We start from the raw sequence: 23,278 nt of genomic DNA on the forward strand, positions 1-23,278 counted from the left end.
TGCTGTCTCAAGTTAGGGCGTGACAGAGGATTTTTGCGCCCTGAAGACTCTGTGATCATTGTAACGGGATGGAAGCAGGGATCCGGGTACACCAACACTCTGAATCATCACCGTCCCTGATCAGGATGGGATGCCCATTGTGGGAACACCCATTATAAAGAACTACAATGATTAGCTGACCAGGAGCTCAGACAAAGGAAAAGGACCTTTACTCTGTTGCACAAAGCTATCCTAGCACTAAGGTGATTGTAACTCCTATATATATGCATGGTTTTACAATAGTCGTAGTGTTAAGATTGCTTTCTGCAGCAGGGCACGAGGGGTTGGTGCAGTTGCAAATGTTAAAATGTGCATCATGTCAGAAACTTGTTTAGAAATTATTGATGCAGAAAGGTCCTTGATGAACATGACCTTGAAGAATGCTGTTTCTTGTAAAGCAGCAATAGAAACTAATATTTTTAGTGCACTTATGATGATTTGCATATGTTAAAGCTGAAATAGATAGCATTATCTTTAAAATACTCATCAGATATCTACAGGCTTCTGTAACATGCTGCTGTTTGATGTTTTGTTATTTTGGGCTTAGCTCTAAATTCTGTCCATGTTAGCTTTATGATGGTAAGGTTTGTTTCAGGGCAATTAAAGAAGTCCTTTCAACTGCCCTCCTTAGTTAAGCAATTATACATGTGAATTATGCTGGTGAATTCTGAGATTATTTGTGTGTGTGAGTTCTGGTGAATTCTCAGATGTGTATGAGTGGTTATAGGGAGATGGTTCTGTGAATTCTTTATGGTTCTGTTCATTCTTCCAGAATTTAGCTCATGTGAGTGTTGGTCAGATGTTAGGATGGATGGGTTCACTTTTTTAATACATTCACTTACAAGCACAACAATAGTATTATTCTGTTGTCACTGCACCCTAACTAAAGCTCATAGCTTCTGCTTTGTTCTGTCAAGCTCATTGGCCCTTGTTTGAAGTTATTGTCAGGACCAGAATGTATTTAGTGGCCTGTTTGGTGGATGGTGCAATGAGCCGGTGTGGTCCAGGTCCGTTCCTCAAAGCGCTCATAGCTTCTGCTTTGTTCTCGACAGTTGGCGTTTGAAGTCTGTGTTAAAGTAGGAGTCACGATCGTCTTAGCGCTACGACTGTCGTAAGTCTATGTTAAAGTATAGGAGTTACGATCATCTTAGCGCTACGACAGTCGTAAGCCTATGTTAAAGTATGGGAGTTACGATCGTCTTAACGCTACGATCGCTTTGTGGAACAGGGCCCAGGGCCTAGAGTTCCGAAGCTCTCTTAGTGTTAAGATAGTCGTAAGTGTCATATATTAACATTAACTTACGACTATCTTAGCTTTGAGAGAGCTTTGAAAATCTAGATCCAGGGAAGTCGAATATCTGTGTACGGCTGGAAGTTGGTGTCAGAATTTCCATACTACATGATGCAGCAATTGAATTTGGTGCAATTTGTCCTTGAATATACAAAAATGAAATGACAAACATATTGTGGATAAAAAGGGAGACCAGGGCTCCAGATAAGGGCCGTATCGGCGTATATCTACGAATAATAAATATGCACGCTACGGTAGGAAATAATTTAGAAAACGTAGCAGATACGCACCGCAGCAATGGTGTACAGACTAAGAATCATTTACAGACGTATTTATGTGAAAAAAAGTATTGTCTTATTGTGTTTTGACCTGTTTACACAAGAGTAGCAATGTTGTGGTGCATATATGAAACGCATACCCCATTAAATTCCATTCAGTACTCTAAATGTACTCTTAAGTTTTTCTTACTAGTACTCCTATATTTAAAAAATAAGGATCCTGGTGTTGAAAAATTATGGAGCCCTGGGTAGACTGCAGAATTGAAATCAAAAGGAATAGTGCATTGGTCATTTATTGTTGCTGAGGTGAATTGTGTGGTTTGATTAGTGATGGGGAAGTGGGGTCATGAAAAAATCACTTCTATTAACTCAAATATTTGAACCATAGGGAATGGTCATATATTGTGGGACGAAAAGTCATGAAAAAATATGACATATTTTGAGGGGTCATGAATCCGTGGTTGGGGCGGAAGTATGGCAGAGAAGCCATGTTTAAAGTCTCTCAGTTTGTAAGCATGTTGTTGTTCTATGGTGTTGAAGATGATTCTGTTTGTTTGTTTGTTTGTTTGTTTGTTAGAGGTAAATAATCTCCTGGAACAGTTCAGTGCTTTTTGTGAAGCATCACAGTTTTAGTGATCTTTTTTACATCAGATTTCTTTTCTTACGTTATATTTGCATTAAAAATATTTTACCAGCAACTTTTTTTAACACGAATATTGAAAAATAAAACTTGGAAACATTCATTGATCTGTTATTTCAATATGTGGTTTGAAATAGTCATGACTGGATTATCAATGGACATTATTATGGTTCAGCTTCTCTGAGGTTTCAGTCTGTTGTTGATAGTCAAGCTGTGCTACTTTGAACCTGTTCAAAGGTAACATCCCATGGGGATTGATGTGTTTGATTTGCTGTTTGACGCCATTTTCGGCAATATTCCAGTGATATGGTAGCGTTCAAGTCTGGCCCAGACAATCCAGTGGTCATCAAGAGCATCGAACTACGCAGTTGGGATCAAGGACATATGTCAACCAAGTCAGCGAGCCTGACACCCAATCCCTCTTGCATGTGTTTTGCTGAAGACCTGTTCTAACCCAGATCATCAGGATTGATCTGTTGAACAAGGTCCCTGCGACTCATGCTGGTTGCACAGGGCATTCAGATGGATCTTGGTTAGGAACTGCGACGTTCAGTGTGGTTTTAGTTCTTAGTATCGATCATTGGATTGTCTGAATACTTACAGGCCACCATCATTTAGCTGGAATATTGCTGTGGGTGGTGTTAAACAACAAACAAAAAGTGAAATTGTTAGTGCTGGAATGATTGATCAAATGATAGGTCAGTCGATTGATCTCACTTGCGTCAACAATCAATGGACTCACAAGACTAATCACTGTAGTTGGTGGGAGGTCGTATTTATTGTAGTGATGACTCAACACACAATTTATAAAAACATTTCCCCAGACCGTTTTTGTAGATCACCATATAGAGAGAGAGGATTGGATGGTCAGGCTGACTCGGCTGCCGCATGTCATCTTTCACCAATTGAACAGATCTATGCTGATTATATCAACAACTGCATTGTATAGTTCAAGGCCCCATTTCAGAAAGATATTGTAGCCGTACAACTGCCGTAAGTCTATGTTACAGTATAGGAGGTATTACAGTCATAATGCTACGATAGCTTTGTAAAACGGGGCCCTGAATTGATGAGTTGAAAGATCACAGTCATATTGCAGCTCAGCGTTACACTAATGTGAACAGCCAAGGGAAACAGCATGCACACAGAATTATCAGGTGTCCATAATGTCTGGATCATAGAATTAGCCTTGATAATTATAATATAACAAATTTTGTGCCAGTTGTTCATTTGAATGTTCGTTCCATTTGCATTCTTATCGGCTGTAGTACTTGATTTATTTACTAAACTAAACTAGATGTTTTGTTCAGCAGATCGAGGCTTCAGCCCGGAGGATCTTGACTCGCTCACAGGTCCATTTTGTTGTATTTGTTGTTGTGAATTTGTATTGGTTGACTGCACATTCTTTTCCAGCATGGATCTCATGACCATCTCATCAACCAATCAGAAAAGAGTATTTCATTGCATTGCCACATGGTCTTCAGCATCTTAGTTTTCATGCTTACCACTCTGTGGTATGAAGCAAGTCTGTACTGTGGAAGTCATAGCTGCAGACAGAATATCAACAACTATGAAAGTAAACTTGAAAACCTTGACTGGGAAGTATTCAGTCAGCATGCCCACAGTGATGATAGATTCACCTTTTCATGGGATAATAGCCTGGGTTATCGGTACTGTTGTTGCGTCAAAACATGCACAATTTTATTTTTGTTTTATGAAAGGGGCTCAAATAATATACTTGAATTCACAATGTTTCTTTTCACAACATCCACCGAGGAGTTGTATATTTTTGTCGGGTAAAACCTTAGGCGTTGATTGTGTCCATTTATTCATGGAACAAATTATTCCAGACCGTCTGCAAGTATTAAATGGTAGATATGTTTCAGAATGAATTACTCTCATGTCCATGACAATATCATTCTGCAAGACCAATTTATGAAATGGATTGCAGGTAATTTGTTTCAAGTATATTTTGTTATTTGTTGTTCGGTTGCTTTGTTATTGTTGTATTTTTGTTTTGTTTGTTTATTTTATTTGGGGGATGGGGGCTATTGGTTTCAAGGTGATTTCCAGTGCCAAAATGTAATGCATTCGTGTGTACCACAAAGTGATGTTCTGCTATGATGATGGTAAACCTATATTAAAGGTTACAAACCCTTTTGTGGTTTGTGAAGCAGTTTCATAGTGTGTAAATGGGTATGCTGACCTGAAAAACTACCTAAGCTTATTGTGAGCTCGTAAACAAGTGTTTCAGATTACCTTGTAATCAAAAATTTTGACCCCCTCAATATTTGTTATGTGTCTTCAATTCTGGGGTCTGTGTAGCATACCAATCGTGTTGCTATGACTGCAGTATGCTGAATCAACCACGTCTTCATCATCACAATCATCTTGCCACCCTGCTGGCTTGTTCCACAGAGCAGTCTTACATAATACATACTTACCCTTTTAGCAAACACTTGATGTCATAACTGATTTTCAGTGAATTATATGCTGTTCTCTATTTCACCTTGTCCTTTTACGGCCTATGAAATTTATTTCACAGGTATTTGAGACTGAATAATTCTCTGTTTTTGCTGTTTCGAATTTGTGACAGTTTATGAGATTTCTTTGTGGAATGGGACTGTCATTTGCCCGTGAGCTACTAATTCATGCAGAACCTGATCCTAACAGAAATGACGTGTTTTTTGTGTTAAAGCATGGAGTTGTCCTTCGTGACAAAATGTTTCTTTACGCTTATTGACATGTCCTCTCTCTTTTTCCCCCAAATCAAGACGAAGCAGCCGGCTCGGGTAACTAGACTTTTTTTTTACAATATTTAGTCTTCATTAATCCCATGGATGCTCTGATTAATATGATTAATAGTTTGAGTATTGCATGCTTAGTAGTTTGTATTTGTCACAAGAAGGGTCTTGTGTAGGTGTGCTTGTCTTACATTCCACCTTTGGCGTCAGTGTGGCAGTACGTGTTACATCTAAAATCATGGCAACTGCCAGGTGGCCTAGTGGTTTAAGTGATTACTTGTTATGTTGAAGTCTTGGGTTCTCTTCCTTAAATGGGTTTCCCCTGCTATGGCATTGATTGAATATTGCTCGGAGCTGTGTAAAACAGGACACTTGTTAACTCTGTGGACTTTGTGGTTAGGGGATACACATTATTCTTATTGTAACATATGACGGAAATGAATGAGTGTGTTGATTGAAGCTTTGAGCAATATTTCATCTATGTCATGACATGGCAGCTTGTTGTGGGAGAAAAGCCTGAAATTGTGACGGTGCTAATGGTTTGGTGAAGCTAGCGAACACAGGTATGGTGCTGAGAAAATCTGGAAATTGAAACAGTCAGGATTCAAACCCTTGCTCATCAGTTTCTGGCATGCACTGTGGGACCACATGATCAGTTGGACAGCAAAGGGACACAACTCTGAAAAGTGAAATGTAGTGCCTTGGATGGTTCCGCAACTCTTCCCCAGAAATGAGGAGAGATTGGTCAGATAGCTTATGTAGCTGGGTAGCAACCACCAAATAATGCTAACATTTGCCTGTGACCATGTGAAACACAAACAGCACTTTCTGCTTTCTAATGGAGCCCGCCGAAATGGGTATCGATGGTGACATGGCTGAAGGGGTGGTTGGTTAAAGTGGCTAAGTGTTCACTAGTCAAAGACCAAGGTTTGATTTCCCACATGGGTACAATGTGTGAAGCATACTTCTGGTTTCCCCAGTCATGATACTGCTGGGATATTGCTAAAAGCGATGTAAAACCATATTCACTCACTACAAGGCTGTTTTCTGACCATATTTGAATATTCAGAGGGAGCCAAGATATTCTTCTACAATGGAATAAGAATCGGCCAGTTGCAAACTTGTATTAAGACTTAAATGATTGGGTTGTCAGCCATGGTGACTTTGTTAAAATTCCCACCACTATCTGTAGTTATCATGTCTCTGGTCTCCATGCTAACTTTGTCACACACTTTATTTGCCACAGTAATTCTCCTGGACTCATGGAAAATTGACAAATGGGGCACTTACTTAACTCTTCACAAGAACTTAGACTGGTTAGAGTCAGCTGTAGGGAACAAAATGGGGATCATTTCCTTCCATGTGTTCTTTCTTTACCCGCTTCCCACCCTTACCACCACTGCTGGAATACTGCTTTAAGTGTCATAACGTTTGGTGCTTTTTGTATTTGGCTTATCAGATGATATTCCAGCACTGATTAACTGTGAGTTTGCATTGAAAGCACGCTTTACATAATTTTTCAGGAACGATTGTAAACATGAGCCTATATGTTTGGACATTCGAAAGTTAATGTTTTGTGTTACTGCTCAGCGCCCTGTTCCTCTAAGCAATCAAAGCACTACAAGTATGGCTATGTTACGGTATGAGTGTTACCAGTGTCTTAGCACTACTATCACTTTCTGCATCAAGGTCCTGATGAACTTTAGTAGTTGTGTTCCAGTGCCCATCCACCGCCTCCGTGGTGTAGTGGTTAGAGCGTCCGCCCGGAGAGCGGAAGGTCGCGGGTTCGATCCCCGACCGCGTCATACCAAAAGACGTTAAAATATGGTACTTGTTGGTCCCTGCCTGGCGCTCGGCATTATGGGTACAACAAGGACTGGTCGGCTCGGAGTCAGTATAATGTGTCTGAGTGGGGTATTCATGCTTCACTGCGGCATGGTATCTCAGTGGGCTAGCACTATAAAACCAGCTGAAGTCTGGGCTAGTACAAACAGACGCACATACACATACACACGCATGCACGTCGTCATATGAGCGAAATATTCTCAAGCAAGACGTTAAACCCCATTTCACCTCACCTCCAGTGCCCATCCAAAGCTGATTATCCTCGAAGTTTACAATTACAGTAAATCATACTGATAGTTGTCAATACACTCATCTAGGGTAATGGACCCTTTTGTGTTTTCCTTCTGGACAGGGATTTTGGTAATTGTTGGTAGTTGCCAAATGTTACAAACCACATTGAATGTCTTGTATGATTTACTGTTGAAGGCCTATTTTCATTGTGCCAGCAGAGTATCAGAACAGACTCTTCTGCAGTGCTGCCTTACCATATTCTGACGGACATTCTTCCCACAAACATGGAATTCCTTTTGTGACAGAAGTTGACTCTGTTGCACCCTCTCAGGATAGATATCTACTCCTGTTGCACCACCTACACACAGAGACTCCTCTGTTTGATATATCCTGACTTGTTGTGCTGAGTTTGTGGAACTGAACTAAATTAACTTGTGCAAGCTAAACACCTGAACCACTGTAGCCATTTCTGTGTCCATTCACAACAGTGAATGCTCATCGTTTATCATGGACTGGGTCCTGTTTCACAAAGCTATCGTAGCGCTACGACTGTCGTAAGTCTATGCTACAGTATAGGTGGTACGATTGCTACGAGAAAAATTACGAGATCTTAGGCTTACGAGAGCTTTGTGAAACGGGGCCCAGGTTGCTAGGGCAGCCATGTGGCATTCACTCAACATAGCAAAGGCCTGGATTCGATTCCCCACATAAGCACAATGTGTGAAGCCCATTCCTGCTGTCCCTGCCATGATATTGGTGTAATATTGCTAAAAGCATCATAAAACCCAACGTGGACATGTGACGGTCTCAAGGCTGGGGTTGTTTGGAGGAAGATGACATTTATATAGGTCCAGTTGGTATAGGCCCCAATTGGCTGGGCAGTCATATCAATCCCTTTATTGTAAGTCCCAGTCCTCACCATGAATTTACCTCAGAGATTGCTTCAAGGAGGCCCGAACTGTGTTTGAGAATCAATGCTCTGACATGCTATGCTCGCCCCGAAAAGTGACTCTGCAGTGTGTGTTGACAATTGATCTTTACACCTTGTCAAGCTGATGTGTGTCTTACTGTCATTGTTCTTTATGGGGCCACAAATATGTTGTCTTATTGTGTTTTGTGTTTTTTGTTTTGCTTGATTGTAACTTCTGCAATTTCTTTGTGTCACTTCAGACTAAGGTAATGATTTAATGCTGTTCAAAGTATTTTTGTTATGTTGAAGAATAGCCATTGGTTCTCAACTAAAGACTTCAAAGTGTCAGTTGGTTGGCAATTATTCTCTTTTGTGAAATGTAAAAAGAATGCGGCCAAAGTGTCAGAAGTTACATGTTTTGTCTGAAAAGTAAAGAAAAGTAAACTGCCCAGAGAGCAGTTCAGAATAATTCATTCTTATTTTCAAATAGTTTTCTGCAGACATTCAGACTTTACTTGAAATATTCAAATGTTTTGGTTTGTTTTATTGTTTATAATGACCAATTTGTATGATGATCGGTGATGGAAAATAAATAGTGATTAAATGCCAGGTTGATCAGCTGTTTGCAGTTCTATTGGGACAAATGGACAGGGTACTCTTGTGCAAAGTGATGTTAGGGCCACGTACTCCCATACTCTGACAATAGTTGTAGCGCTGAGATCACTTCCTGCAAGTGGGCCCTGCTCATAGTACAGCTGGATAGCTTTAAATCTTCTATTGGCTTTCTAAATGGATGACTATTTGGCTTTAGTCAAGTGCAGCATATTTGACTATGCCAAAATTGCCAACAATGAGTGGAACTGTTATATTTTGGTGATAAGTGCCTGATACATACAAAGTCCTTTCAGTAGGTATGAAATACATCATATTCCATGTGTTCTCGGGAACGAAATACACTTACCAAGTATATGCTAATGATATATGTAAACATTATTTCAACGGTTCTTTTGTTAGGTGTTTATTATGGGGTTTTTTGTGATAGGAAGATTTACACAGATTGTCCAGCATGTGTTGTTTATAGAACCTAAAAACATCACCTGTGCATGGCAACCTGACAACTAACCCATGATATCATTGTCAATATGTCTTCTTTGTGTAGAATGTGTTCATCCAACACCTGTACATGGCAACCTGACAACTGACTCATGATATCATTGTCAATATGTAATGTCATGTTTGTTTAGAATGTGTTCATAACAAAACTTGTGCATGGTAACCCAACTATTGAAAAATGGATCCATGATGTAGTTGCCAAAGTGTCATGGGTTTGTGTAGAATGTGTTCCTTTCACACTTGTGCAAGAGAACCAGAGTTTTGAATAATGGATAAATGATGTCATTGTCAGTATGTCATGTGGTTATGTAGAATGCATTCTTTCAACACATGTGCATGGGAACCAGACTGTTGAATAATGGACTCATGCTGTCATTGTCATTGTGTCTTGGGTTTGAACACTATGCATTCCTGTCAAAACATGGACATGCTATACAGAGTAGGCTATTAAATAATTGTCACATGTCAACAATCACCCTTTAGTACATACAGACGCTCCGTCATGTAAAGGGATATGTTTTGAATTTTAGTATTCGTTTGACATGAGACTGTTTATTCACACAGTAATACTCTGTTCATTAACTTTGTTCAAACCCAACCGTTGGCCACAGGTTTAAGAGTTTCAAGGTTTAATGCTGCCACCCCATGTTGCACTTATTTCCAGTGTAACGGATCATAGGTCTATGCACGTGCAGGAACTAGGTTACGAATTGCTATGACAGTTAAGAATATGGACAACATTGCAAAGCTGTCGTATATATTCAGTCTTGATGGAGGAAGGTTACGTTGACAAACATGTAAGCAAAAGTGACAATACCATGGCTGTCCCAAATTCCCTTTCTTGCGAAATTAACTAAAATATGAACATTTAATTGCTTCCTTAATTCAGTAATATTCCAAATTACAATGACTAAATTTTCATAGACACTGGTAAAAATTGGTTCATTATTTTAAGCTTACATTGTTTGCTTTGATTGGCTGGTATGAAGTATAATTATAGTGTGGCATCTGTCCCATCAATATCCACAACTGTTGTAGTCAAAATAGAATCTACACAATGAAATTATCCCACCTTAACCCTCTTACGTCCATGACAGCTGTATTTTTGGACTCTGGTGTCTCCGAACAGAATGTTTTTACCAAGTGCAGATGTTGTAGTTTGGGAAAGTTGCTCTGAAACCTCATGCTAACTATAACATCAGATGAGCCTTAAGGGTGTGACCATGTTTTATCGGATTGTCTCCAGCGTGAGCTCATCTGATACTAAACTACCTGAGGGAAGTCCATCTATATCATAAAATGTAACTGTGTAATGTCAATAACTTGAATGTATCTGCTTTTCAATCTAGTGCTATGACATTCTCTGTTCTAAAATGACAACGTAATGAATGTATGTCTTTGAAACGAAACCACTTTGTACTTACAATGTATATTAATGCAGACTTGTTCTCACTATATGGCTGGAATAATGCCGATGTGATGTAAAGCCCAACTCAACTCAACTCAACAACTTATCGGATTGTCATCACAGGCGGCTGATGTGGTTTGTCGCTCATTCTTTTAACCACAGGTTTGTTTAGTCCACACGAATATTTCAATATGATATAGCTGATATATTGTTGAAGCTTTACCGATTCATGCACTCTCCCTTCAAAAGATCCATACATATTGTAGTGTGAGAGGAAAGTCATACATGCACCTATAAAGAAGAATGTCAATTTTTTGCAGATGAGCGCATGAATGAATGGACTGCCGATGTTGACCGTCGCATCTGGAGTGCCATCAGCTCAGGGATGGGCCGTGGCTTTATCAAAGAAGGAGACTCAATTGTGGTGATGACCGGCTGGAAGCCCGGGTCCGGATCCACCAACACCATGAGGATCATCACTGCCACGGAGATGAAGGACAAGGAGCTCCTGCCACCCATCGTTGGCATCTCCAGCATTCCTAGTTTAAACAAGGAAGCCTCTGATGCAGGTGCCAGTGCAGAGAAAGGAAAGGATGTCAAATTCTTCTAATGGAGAAATCTTTTGTAGGTTATTGAAATCTGGCTTGAGGATGTCCTGGGTGGTGGAACTGTATCCTTGCTGGTAACTGTATTTTAGCACAACATGTTCAGTCAATGTAAACAGAATTCAGCTGTCCAATCGAGGACTCTTGAAGGAAGAGTCTTGAAATTTCTTCAGGGCACATGATTCTGCTAGCCATGTCATCCACAAGCCACTTTCATGGCCTACATGTCCCCACCTACCCTGTTGTGGTTTAGGTTACATGTCACCTAGTGCTGTTAACGTTTATTCAAGAATGCCATTTGTTGTAGGTTCTCTGTTAAAGCTACACAGAGAAGAGGCTTGGAGGTTTCACACATATGTTGTATTGTGTCTATTGGGGGAGCATGTCCAGTTCTCTTGCCTAACTGTTTGCTGTAGGTTCTCTGTTACAGCTATCCAGAAGAGGTTTTGAGGAGTGTCACACCTTTGTTGTGTGTATCTGAAGGCCATGTCAAGATGGAACAGGTTCATTTCTTTAAGTGTTATCTTGTCTTCATGCTCCATTTACAAGTGGAACTGGCAGTGAAAGATCTGCCTTGTAACGAACAATACTATCTTGGATCATTCAGCTTTTGAACTACACAAACGTTATACATTCTAAAAGTAACACCGATAGATAATGTCACAATGTATGTGTGGTAGCTTTAAATACAAGATATGATTGTCAAGATTCAGTGTTATTCATATAACCTGGATCTTTGAAGTGTTGTTACAGGTTTAATTTAACCTTTTGAAACAATTGAACCTGATTTGTTGGTAGGTCCCTATGTTTAGATGATCCTGTTTGACTCACTGGCTGAGTCTTGTATCCTGACCAATACTAGTAATATTATACAAAAGACGATCAATGATCTTGTTAAGTTAATGATGTTGGTAACTGATGATAATACTGCTCAGTTGTCAAATACTGGAACCTGTGAAACGAATATACGATCTGTGATAGAGGATCAGTGATCAAGATACTAGTGTATGGTGAATGAATCTGTGCAAAGGGAGACATCAAGCAACATACATGTAAATCTATATTATGTATATTTGTTTTCTTTTTCAATCATGACATCGATATTGTCATTACTGTCTTGTTAAGAGAACAAATTTTGCAGATTCGACTGCTAAAGAAACAGCACCAAAAGAAACTGATTCCGTAATTGTTTGTTTTCTGTTTTATGTCATTATTTTTAGCCACATGACACAATTTTTGGTTGGAACTTGACGTCTGCCAGCAGTAGTATTGGTAATGACCACTACACAAAGATAGTTGATGTTAGAGATTATTGTTTATTCTCCAAATGGGAATGCCTTTGGCACATGCATTTAGGTTAAAGATCAAGGTAATGAAGTAGAAGAACCTCACTTATGGCTACTTTCTTAAAACTTATTAATACATCTGAGATTAAACTTAAAACTTATCTTCTCTAAAATGGGGAACTGATTTGAAAAGGTTACATTGAAATTTCAAGGTAAACATTATTATATTGTCGAATTCGGAGGATGGTTACCTTTCTTTGCACATGTAAATTTATATTTGCAAGTATTTACAAGTTGTATCATATGTAATTTTGGTGCTTTGTAAAATTGGTTAGTATAAGAGCCTGAGACTAGGGTAACTGTTAGATCTTGAGGAGTTTCTCTTCAATGTCTTCCAGGCCTGGCAGTAATGTTTTTGGACCAGAATTACATTGTACTTGAAGACTTTTAAGTTTTTAGAGTGCTCTTACGGTATATATATTATATTATATTATATTATATGTACCAAAGGCCTTTTTTCTGTACCAAGTAAAGATTGATTGATTGATGCTTAAGTTGACTGAGCTGGTCCTTGTTTTGCAAGTAAAATTCAAGCGCTTCTAGTTTTTCAAACTTCTGTTTTTCTTCTGACTTACCCTAATGTATTTGGCAAACATCTGGTGATGGTTAGAGATGTGTGGATTTATTTAACCTCCTTCAAATGATGGAAGCTTGTTATGTTATAGCTAGGTGTCTTTTCAGATGTGTAACAAACCTTATTTAATAACCCTAAACATTTGCCAAAGTTTCTTTATCTAATACCTCAGAGTGAAGGGTGTCAGTCCATTATGTGGACATGGCCTGTGTGTGAATGCATTATGGAATATGAATGATTGTGTAACATTCTGTATGTCTTGCAGAAGTGTATATTCCAAAATACCCTGCTATAGCTAGTCGTTTTCAGGACATGGCATGTTAGGGGACTTGTTGATTTCCTAGCATTACTGCAGTTTATAGAACCCCCTGCTAATGGATGTAATATAGTTATCAATATCTTATCTCTGAAGTAGCCTTAAATCTATTCTATTTTACTCTTATTACGTGTTTATTTTGTTGACACTTTTGACTTGAGATTATCAGAATGTGTGTTTGCCATTTTGAACAAAGAAGTTATCTACATATTTTACCTGGAAGATTTTAGTTGTTCTCCTAGATGTGCTGTCACAATTAAACGCTATGCTCACAGTCTAACTAATCACAAGCAAAAAGTTGGGAGCAGGAGTGTCAGACGTCGAAGGTGCAAGTGTTCACTGCAGAGTTTGGGATTTCCTCCCACTCAAGCTGACACTTACATTGTGACGATCAAAACAAAGGCAGGATACATTACACAGAAAGTGAAAGGACAGTCGTCAATATGAGTAGCTTACAGTTCCTTATATGATGGACAAACCAATTTGTTTTCATGATTTTCTTGTCATTTCTGTTGGACTGAATAAGATAATACTATTTGATTATTTCTATGAAAACTACAGGGCATGTCTTGTCTAATGATATTGCAAATTGTGTTACTTTCATGAAGATTTTGAAATAAGATTGGTTTGTCTGAAGACTTATTGTACTATGTGTTCCTGGTGTTGCCTCAAAGGAAACCCGGTTATGCTTTGATAATTTATTGTTATTATTATCTAACAAAGCTGTTTTTATCAATCAGAGTCATCTAATGAGTGCTGTTGGTTATCTAATGAACTGACTTATTTGTTTTGTTTGATACAGCAAGGGAGATGAGTTCACCAGCAACAAGTACAGGTTGTCGGTCTACTTAAGGAATTTACTCTTGTTTTCGGCACATCTGTACCTGTTTTGGTGTCCCTCCCTCTGAGCATGTTTTACCAAGAGGTGCAATGTATAAGGCAGTTCACTACCTATGCTGTTTCCCCTGTTTTAGTCTAACACATCTAAACATAAATAAACATTATAGTGAGTGGCAAAGATGTGTGTTGGGTTTTCTGTTTCATTCAACTCTTCAGTGGTACTGTTTCATCAGTATGACAAAAGAGAAGATGGTCTTTGTTGTGAATAGTAAAGGTGACTAATTGTAGCCTGTTCAGTCGCATTTTGTAGGGATTGGTTCTACTAGATTATTGCAACAGTCTGCTTCAGGGCATCAGTGGAAAACTGCTATCTAAGCTACAGGTAACATATGTTATATTTGGGATTACACTTTCTCAGTAAAGTACAGCTTCTTGTACTTTTGTTGGGTTGAGTCCCATGCGGGTTCGAACCCACATCCTCAGAGTTAGGCACCTAATCGCCAGCACAAAAAGTCAGCCGCCTAACCCACTCAGCCACGCTGAGAAAGTGTAATCCCAAATATAACACATGTTACATTTGACCACTTTCTAAATGGCACTGTGTAATCATAGCTTTCGGCCATGGGAGCCATGCCAATTTACACTTATCAGAGGGGCGGTGGGGTAGTCTAGTGGTTAAAGCGTTGGCTCGTCACGCCGAAGACCCGGGTTCGAATCCCCACATGGGTACAATGAGTGAAGCCCATTTCTGGTGTCCCCCGCCGTTATATTGCTGGAATATTGCTAAAAGTGGCATAAAACCATACTCAGTCAGTCAGTACACTTATCAGAGGGGTACACAAAGTCTGCAGTCTAGACTACCAGTTGTCTGACTTCCATTTTTGTGGAAGTTGCGGTGGCTGAGCGGGTTAGGCGGCTGACTTTGTGTGCTGGTGATTAGGTGCCTGACTCTGAGCGTGTGGGTTTGAATCCCGCATGGGACTCAACCCAAAGTACTAGAATCTGTAATTTACTGAGAAAGTGTAATCCCAAATATAACATGTTACATTTGACCACTTTCTAAATGGCACTGTGTAATCATAAGCTACAGGTGTTGCAAAATTCTGCATTACGTGTCATCACAAGAACAGCAAACATGCACATGACACGAGTCCTCAGAGACCTCCACTGGTTGCCAGTAAAAGCTAGAATAGAGTTCAAGCTTCTCTGTATCACCTTTCAATGCCTCCCTAACACCAGCCCTGACTACAATCTGAACTCTTGACTCCATACGCTCCAGCACATAAACTCCGATCAAATGATAGTTCCTAATTATCGACTGGAAACATTTGGCTCCAGATCCTTCTCCAGCATTGCCCCTAGAGTTGAAAATGTGTCAAGCCCTTGAGCAATTCAAATCAAGACTGAAGACCCATATGTTCTACAAGTATCATAGTGACATTTAAATCCAGTGAAGACTTACTAACTTTTATCTGACAATCCCCTTGTAGCAGGCATATTTGTCTGGATTGCATGCATTATAAATGCACATGTATTATTTATTTATTATTACGTTTTACAGATTAAAAGTAGTATGCACCAGAGATGGTTCGGGTGATCCTGGCACATTCAGGCTGGTAAGGCTCATCATCAGCTCAGGGCCCTGGACCCCTCTACACACAACCCAGACAGCGAATGGGACTTCTCCCAGGAAACGCTGCCTAGTCAAACTCGCCAATAACTGTCCGGAGAATATGTAGACTCCCCAACACTGCAGCCTTCTGCATTACCCAGAGTGTCAGAAGGGCTGTGCTCACGTTGGAGAACCCAGGCACTCTCATGATCTGCGCCAAGAGATCAGGAGGTACCAAACCAAGGGCACCTAGAACAATGGTGAGCCTGATGACAGTGTACTTGGGATGCAAGTGAGACATTTCAAAGGCGAGGTCCACATATTTAGCATTCTTTTCCTGAATCTTGCCAATCACATTATTATAATTTTGGAGTCAAAGCAAAGCATCTAGCATTTGCAGGAAAATACAGTGTGGACAAATATTCCACATACATTCAGATTCACCTTGCTTGACCTCGCACAAGTTTGTGTCCCATGTCAAGTTAGCAGCATGGGAAGATCCAGTTAGTCCACGATATAGTGAGGATCGACAAAACGACTAGCATATTGCTAGCTCAGTAGTTTTTTCCAAAGTCTAGTAACAAAGGACAAGGTATGATAAGGGTGGTTTTTGGCCCACAAACAGAATTAGCTGAACACATGTTATTTGTTTAGAGACAAGATGGCTTTGCATAAAAAAGCTATTTTTTAAATGATCTGTGGCCATAATTTCAATGCAGAGGGGCCAAAAATGGGTTTTATCAGTTCCCATGAAAAAATAACAAGAAATCTGAAATATCAGTGTGCCATAATGACTTATATACAACTATCAGTTTATTTACATGCAAACAGTATCAGTTTTGCAACAGGTATTCATGATGAAGAAACATGTCAACATCAATCACAAGGTTTTAACTTCAAGGGGCCCAATTAGGGTTGCAATACATTGTGGACAGTAATTCAATTACTTGCCAATTGATTACAAAAAAGCTCATTATTCACAACTTTCTTTGCAAACATAAACTCTGTCAATTTTACAACACGTACTTATGATAACCAATCATGTCCCACGAAAAATCACAGGGGGGCCCATTTTAGGTCTAATTACATTTTGGGCACAGCTTGATTTTAACAAGTAAGTGTTAAAAGTCAGTATTCAAAACCGGTTTTAGCAAATATACAGTAAACATCTCATTCACAACATGTTATTATAATAACCAATCATGTTGCACTAAAAATCACAGGTCTTGACCTCAAAGGGGCCTATTTCAGGTGAAATTACATTCTCGGCACAGCTTGATTTTGACACCAAGTAAGTGTTAAAAGTCAGTATTCAAAAATCTTCAAAAAGTAATTATTCACAACTCATTCACTACAAAGATATATAAAACATCCACTTTCACTCTTCATCCACATGGTCATCAATCTCTGAATCAGTTTCTGAATCACTGTCAAGAACTGCAGCATTCAACCGTGTATCACTAGAGTTGCTGGAAACTGGCATATTGTTTTGGTGTCTGCAATACCCAGATCTTCTCTCAACTGAAAAACAGATGACTTTATATCAAAAGAAAATTCTTTTTAAAACTTTGATATTATAAATCTATTCAAGGGTAACATTACTTATTTATTTTCAAATGTCAGTAGTCTGGCCTTGAAGGCTTATGCAGATTCAATCACCACTGAGACATCAGTATTTCTGAAATTCGGTCACATTAAATTAGAAAATTGAAGAAAAAAATATTGGTTATTTTTTAGCACTCATATTATGCTTACCTTCCACCTCAAGTTTTAAGTTGTCATCTTCATGAAATGACACTCCTGAAATCAGTCCAAGCCAATTTCTCTTATCTGAAAACAAATATTTGAGATCATAAAAGAATTAGCATTATGTTCAAGAAGTTGGTGCTTTCTAATTTTTCTAATGCTAAACATGTCAATAGTATAGTTATATAGGGAAGGGAATTGACCTCAAAAAGCATAATCAATTGTTGAGGCCACTTTTTGATCAATTATAGATATAAGATAAAAACAACTGTTAGAGCACATGAAAACAAAGGTAATCAGTCCTCAGTTTTAATATGACAATTGAAACCAATAGTCATTGATTCTGTAAACATATTTTTAAGAAGAAAGAGTGAACGCTTTAATTGATTATGTGATTTGGTTATCGGTAATTGACTGGCAGCCCACAAAATATCCATAAACTAATTATTTGTTTGATCAGTGCACCACTAATTAACAGCTCTGGACAGTTTGTAAATATTTACTTAAAGAAATTACCATACAAACATTTTGAAACAATGCTTACCTTCTACAGGTTCTTTATTGTGTGGGAACAAAGTGGAAAAGTCAGTGTCTTCAGGCTTATACAAGATTTGCATGATGTTAATTCAAGTTTGTTTGAACAGTGTAACTTACATTACCAAACTTAAGAAATTTTTTTTTACAAAATTTGTATTTCATTTGCACAAGTTTTGTCAGCCAATTTACAATGTTTAACTTAACTTTTGAAGAAAAAAAAAGAAGAAAAGAAAAAAAACATTTTAGGATTTGAACCTGAATGTCTGATAACAGAAAAAAAAATTTGACAGGCCATCACTGTAACCACTAGGCTACAGATTCGACTGTTACTATTTGTCACTTTAAGCTTATATATTACACTTTGCAACAATGTGTCACTTGACGTCTGCTTGCTTTTCATCATCTACTAGACCTTGATACAATGTTCTTATTCTAAAATAATAAATGTAGCCTGATATATCCTAGAAAACATCAAGGTACATTATTTTTGTTAAAATGTGTATGTTTATACACAGTTACATCCAGTGGAATGCCAGTGTTATTTGACAGTGACTGGTGACACAGAGGGTTTGCTAAACAGGTTATAGAACAAATATGATAACATTCTAGCATAATTACAAAGATTCTCACCTTTAGAATGCTGCCTGATCATATTTTGAAAAATCTTCTGATGTCTTCTTATTTTTCCAGCAGTGATCAACAGGGTCTCCAAAAAACTACCCTTGTTTACCTCAAAGTAATCAGCCTTGAGAGTCCCTTACGATATTGAAATTTGTTAATAAACATGTTTGATAAGTTCATTTTAGTGCTCTAAAACATTCAAAATAGTAATGAATCATGGTATAGTTGTGTAAATGTGACGGATAGTTTTCAGAGATATTACTTTACGCCAATGTTTATTTTTGAGATGTTGTATGGGGCAATTTCATACAACAGAAAAAATGTACTTTTTTAAACATTTTGATATGAGCAAAAGCGTGACCCACCACAGTTTTTTAGGAGTGCATTCTAATTTACTCTCTTCATGTGTGGTGAAAAAATTGGGATGGGTCAAGCTTTTGCTCACACTTTTTTATCACTCTGAAAATATGAAAATGCAGGTTTTTCGAAGATATTGTAAAATAGGTTAACTTTGAGGTCTTCAAAGAGGAAAAAAACAGCACTAAAACGTACAAAAAAAACATATGGAGGTAATTTCAACAATTTATTTAGCATTTTTTATGCTAAAATTATCATGTTGTAGAACTTTGAATATCATGAAATTTTGTGGTCCAAAAAGGGCCTTTATCATACCTTGTCCTTTAACATGCTATATTTGGGATTACACTTTCTCAGTAAAGTACAGATTCTATTACTTTAGTTGGGTTGATTCCGATCTCAAGATTCAAACCCACACTCGGTTGTTTAACCAAATCTGATACAATGTCAGCAATCTAACCCACTTACCCACCGTGGCTTCCATGTGGGAAATGTTATCACACATATCTTACATTTGACCCATTTTTTTAGGCATTGTGTTTTTGTTATCAAATCTGTATCTAAATAGAAGCGACAAAACCCCTTCCACATTCTTAAGAAATCACTGCCAAAAGCAGACTCGTTTGGATCCAAACCATCTGACATAATAAAACAAACCAGGCACGTGATGATGATATTGCTGAGCACGGCGTAAAACTAACATCACTCACTCACTCATCATGATGATGCCAGGTTCACTTGAACCCTCTGTGCTGCCTGCAGAATAACAATGATATTGTGCATAAATGGAATGTGTCAAGTCCATGCTCTGAAACGTGCTCAAAGCGCGACATTGTTACTTGAACCTGAGCTTCTTCCTCAATATCAGAACCACCTCAATTTGCAGGCTCCTTCAGACAGCCATCTGTTCCCAACACGAACGAACCTCTATTTTGACTCTAACGGTCATGTCATAGCAGCTGTTGAGAATCTTTTGCATAGCCATTAAATCATCATAAAATCACTGTTGATCGTGCATCATTGTGATAATGTTGAAAATTATGTTGCATATATTTCTCCAGCTGTGGAGAATTTTTGGCATAGCCATGAAATCATCATAAAATCACTGTTGATCGTGTATCATTGTGGTAATTTTGAAAACAAAGAAGAGAGAAACAAAGGATCGCATGAAACTTCAAGCGTTCGCTTTATTATTTTCCAGTTTTCATTACCACAGCGCTATACAAAGCTGGCGAATATGATCGGTTCACTGTTGGAATCGCAAAGATCGGACACTATCAAACAGATTGGGGAAGATTCTTTCCGATTGCTTCCGAAGATTTGTAAACAAAGCCGCCACCTTGGAAACAGCGAGGATGGTGAGTTGTCTGAGAGCGACATAGATTCGGGAGATGAAGGGGATGTGACCTTTTGGATAATGTTTTGTCCAAGTATGTGTCTGACAAGCCAAGCGAACGAGGTGAGCGAGAGGGTGACAGTGCTGATTCAGTAGCGCACCTGTTATCTGAACTGAATGACTTTTTGGTGATGATGATTCCACCGGAGATAAAATAAATGACGAACTGCCCAAGTCTATCCAAGATGGGCTCGCGAAAGCGACGTCGAATGAAAAGATCAAGGCACTCATGGACAAATACAAAAAGCCCCAAAATTGTCCCATGCTTGTGGTGCCGAGGACAAATGAAGAAATCTGGAACGAGGAGAAATATCGCAGGAGGACACAGGATGTTAAATTTCAGTACACGCAAGGACTACTTCTGAAGGCTACCATGCCTGTTATATTGATCATGAATGAAATTATGGCGACTTTGGTAGCAAAACAAGATGTTGATATTAGGGACCTGTTGACCAAAGCCAAGGACACCCTTATACTGTTGATTGCTGCCCAGGTGGACTTGAATCAAAAGAGGCGAGATGGATTCAAACCAGACCTGAATGGTCCTTACAAACGCTTATGTCATTCAGGTAGTGTGGTTGCCTCAACACTTTTGTTTGGAGACGAACTTCATAAGAAAATCAAAGACATAGGTGAAGCAAAACAGATTGCTGGTAAGCTCCACTCCAAGTCTCATTCGATCTCTACCTCTGGCACAATTTCACGTAAAGGGCACAGATACTCCCCTATAGCAGCAATGCCTCATTTCAAAGGAAAACAGGAAAACCAGGCCCCAAGTTCAATCTAAAGTTTTCTGGTGGAGGTCAGTATGGACAAGGTCCCAAAGGAAAACACACCCCTTTTTAGGGAATCAGAGGAAGGAGGGAGGGAAGGAGGGAGGGAACAACAGAACGTGAATGTTCCCATCTCGGCCAAAGCAAAGATGAGCTTTGACTTCACTAATACCCCAGATAATCTCACGGCAGGTAAAACTAGAAAATATATAGCTAGTTGGGAGAGACTTACTACTGATCAGTGGTTATTATCTGCAGTGAAAGGGATTCAGATCGACTTTACTGAAATTCCCTATCAACATAATATCCCACAGCCTATAAGATATTCTGAAGAAGAAGAAAATAGAATGAACTTTGAAATTCAGACTTTGTTAGACAAAGGTATTGTTGAAAGATGTGTTCATTCAGAAGGAGAATTTGTATCTAACATTTTCTGTAGAGTTAAGAAAGACAATTCACTGAGGTTGATACTGAACCTGAAGCGTCTCAATGATATAGTGGATAAACATCACTTTAAAATGGACACCTTCAAATCTGCCCTTTATTTAGTGCAGAAGGACTGTTTCTTCGCCTCTGTAGATCTTAAGGACGCTTACTTTACCATCCCAGTAGTTGAACCTGACAGGAAATATCTCAGGTTCTTCTGGGGGAACGAATTTTTACAGTTTACGTGTATGCCGAATGGGTTGACTTCGGCCCCAAGGCTTTTCACCAAAATTCTAAAGCCAGTATTTTCTTATTTGCGACAGGAAGGGCATTCTAACTCATCGTATATTGCTGATTCGTTCTTGGTTGGTGAGGATGAGGCACGCTGCCAGGATAATGTAAATGCAACTGTTACACTTTTGGATGCCCTGGGATTTACTATTCACCCTGAAAAATCTGTGCTTTCGCCTACACAAGAGATTAGTTATCTGGGATTAGTTATCAACAGCAAGACTATGCTTGTGTCACTGACTCGAAAAAAGCAGGATAAAATCGTTAGTGCTTGCAGGGATTTATTTACTCAACTCAACTACGGTCACAATCAGAGAACTTGCAGCGGTCATTGGTCAGCTTAATGCACTGACTGAGTTTGGTTTTACGCCGCTTTTAGCAATATTCCAGCAACATCACGGCGGGGGGACACCAGAAATGGGCTTCACACATTGTGCCCATGTGGGGATTCGCAGCTTAATGCAAGTGAACATGGAGTGCTTTATGCTCCCATGTACTACAAAAGGTTAGAGATTTTTAAGAACAAAGCTTTGAAAAAGTCTCTTGGAAAATTTGATGCCAGTGTGACTATGGACTGGGACTGTATTTATGGATACATAATGTAAACAAATTCCCCCGACCAATTGAAGTACAGCAGCCTGATCTAATTGTTAGATCAGATGCATCAAAGACCTGTTGGGGTGCAGTGTTAGGATCCACACGCACAGGGGGATTATGGGCAGTGGAAGAAAATGAGCAACACAATAACATTTTGGAGCTTAAAGCTGCTTTTTGTACTTCAGTCCTTAGCCTGTAATAAAAGTCATGCGCATATCAGACTCCAGTTGGATAATACTACAGCTGTAGCATATGTCAACAACATGGGTGGAATGAAAGTAACATGTAACAATATTGCCAGAGATATGTGGCTTTGGGGTCCGGAACGACAGATTTGGCTGTCAGCTGCACATTTGCCTGGAACAGTTAATGTAGAAGCAGACTGGTATTCAAGGAATATGTGTGATGACAAAGAGTGGAAATTAGACAGTGCAGTATTTGAGCATTTAAGCTTGATATTTGGTAGACCCGTGTGTGACTTATTTGCATCCAGATTAAACAAGCAGTTAGATTCTTATGTTTCATGGGTCCCAGACCCATATGCAGAAGCAGTTGATGCTTTCACTTGTTTTGGGGGATATTCATTCAATTATGTGTTTTGCCCATTCAGCTTGATCGGACGAGTGCTCCAGAAAGTGCAAGTAGACTACGCGGTCATTCTGATGATTGCACCTCTGTGGATGACCCAAAGTTGGTTTACCAGGCTTCTCGAGCTATCGACAGATTGCCCAAGATTGCTGCC

The 23,278-nt window shown here is 39.0% G+C and overlaps 1 protein-coding gene across 1 annotated transcript in view; it reads left to right on the plus strand.

Annotated features, from left to right (window-relative positions):
• LOC124254215 (pyruvate kinase PKM-like) overlaps positions 1–14,358 on the plus strand; it is a 70,989-nt gene extending 56,631 nt beyond the window's left edge. The window contains 3 exon segments of the mRNA XM_046688104.1: positions 3,562–3,600; positions 5,023–5,040; positions 10,820–14,358. Coding sequence (XP_046544060.1) covers positions 3,562–3,600; positions 5,023–5,040; positions 10,820–11,109 — 347 coding nt within the window. The 3' untranslated portion in view covers positions 11,110–14,358.
• Positions 14,359–23,278: the final 8,920 nt, after the last annotated feature.

This window comes from Haliotis rubra, unplaced genomic scaffold (assembly GCF_003918875.1).
Source record: "Haliotis rubra isolate DU_JTF1 unplaced genomic scaffold, ASM391887v1 Scf568, whole genome shotgun sequence".
Classification (NCBI taxonomy): Eukaryota; Metazoa; Mollusca; class Gastropoda; order Lepetellida; family Haliotidae; genus Haliotis; species Haliotis rubra.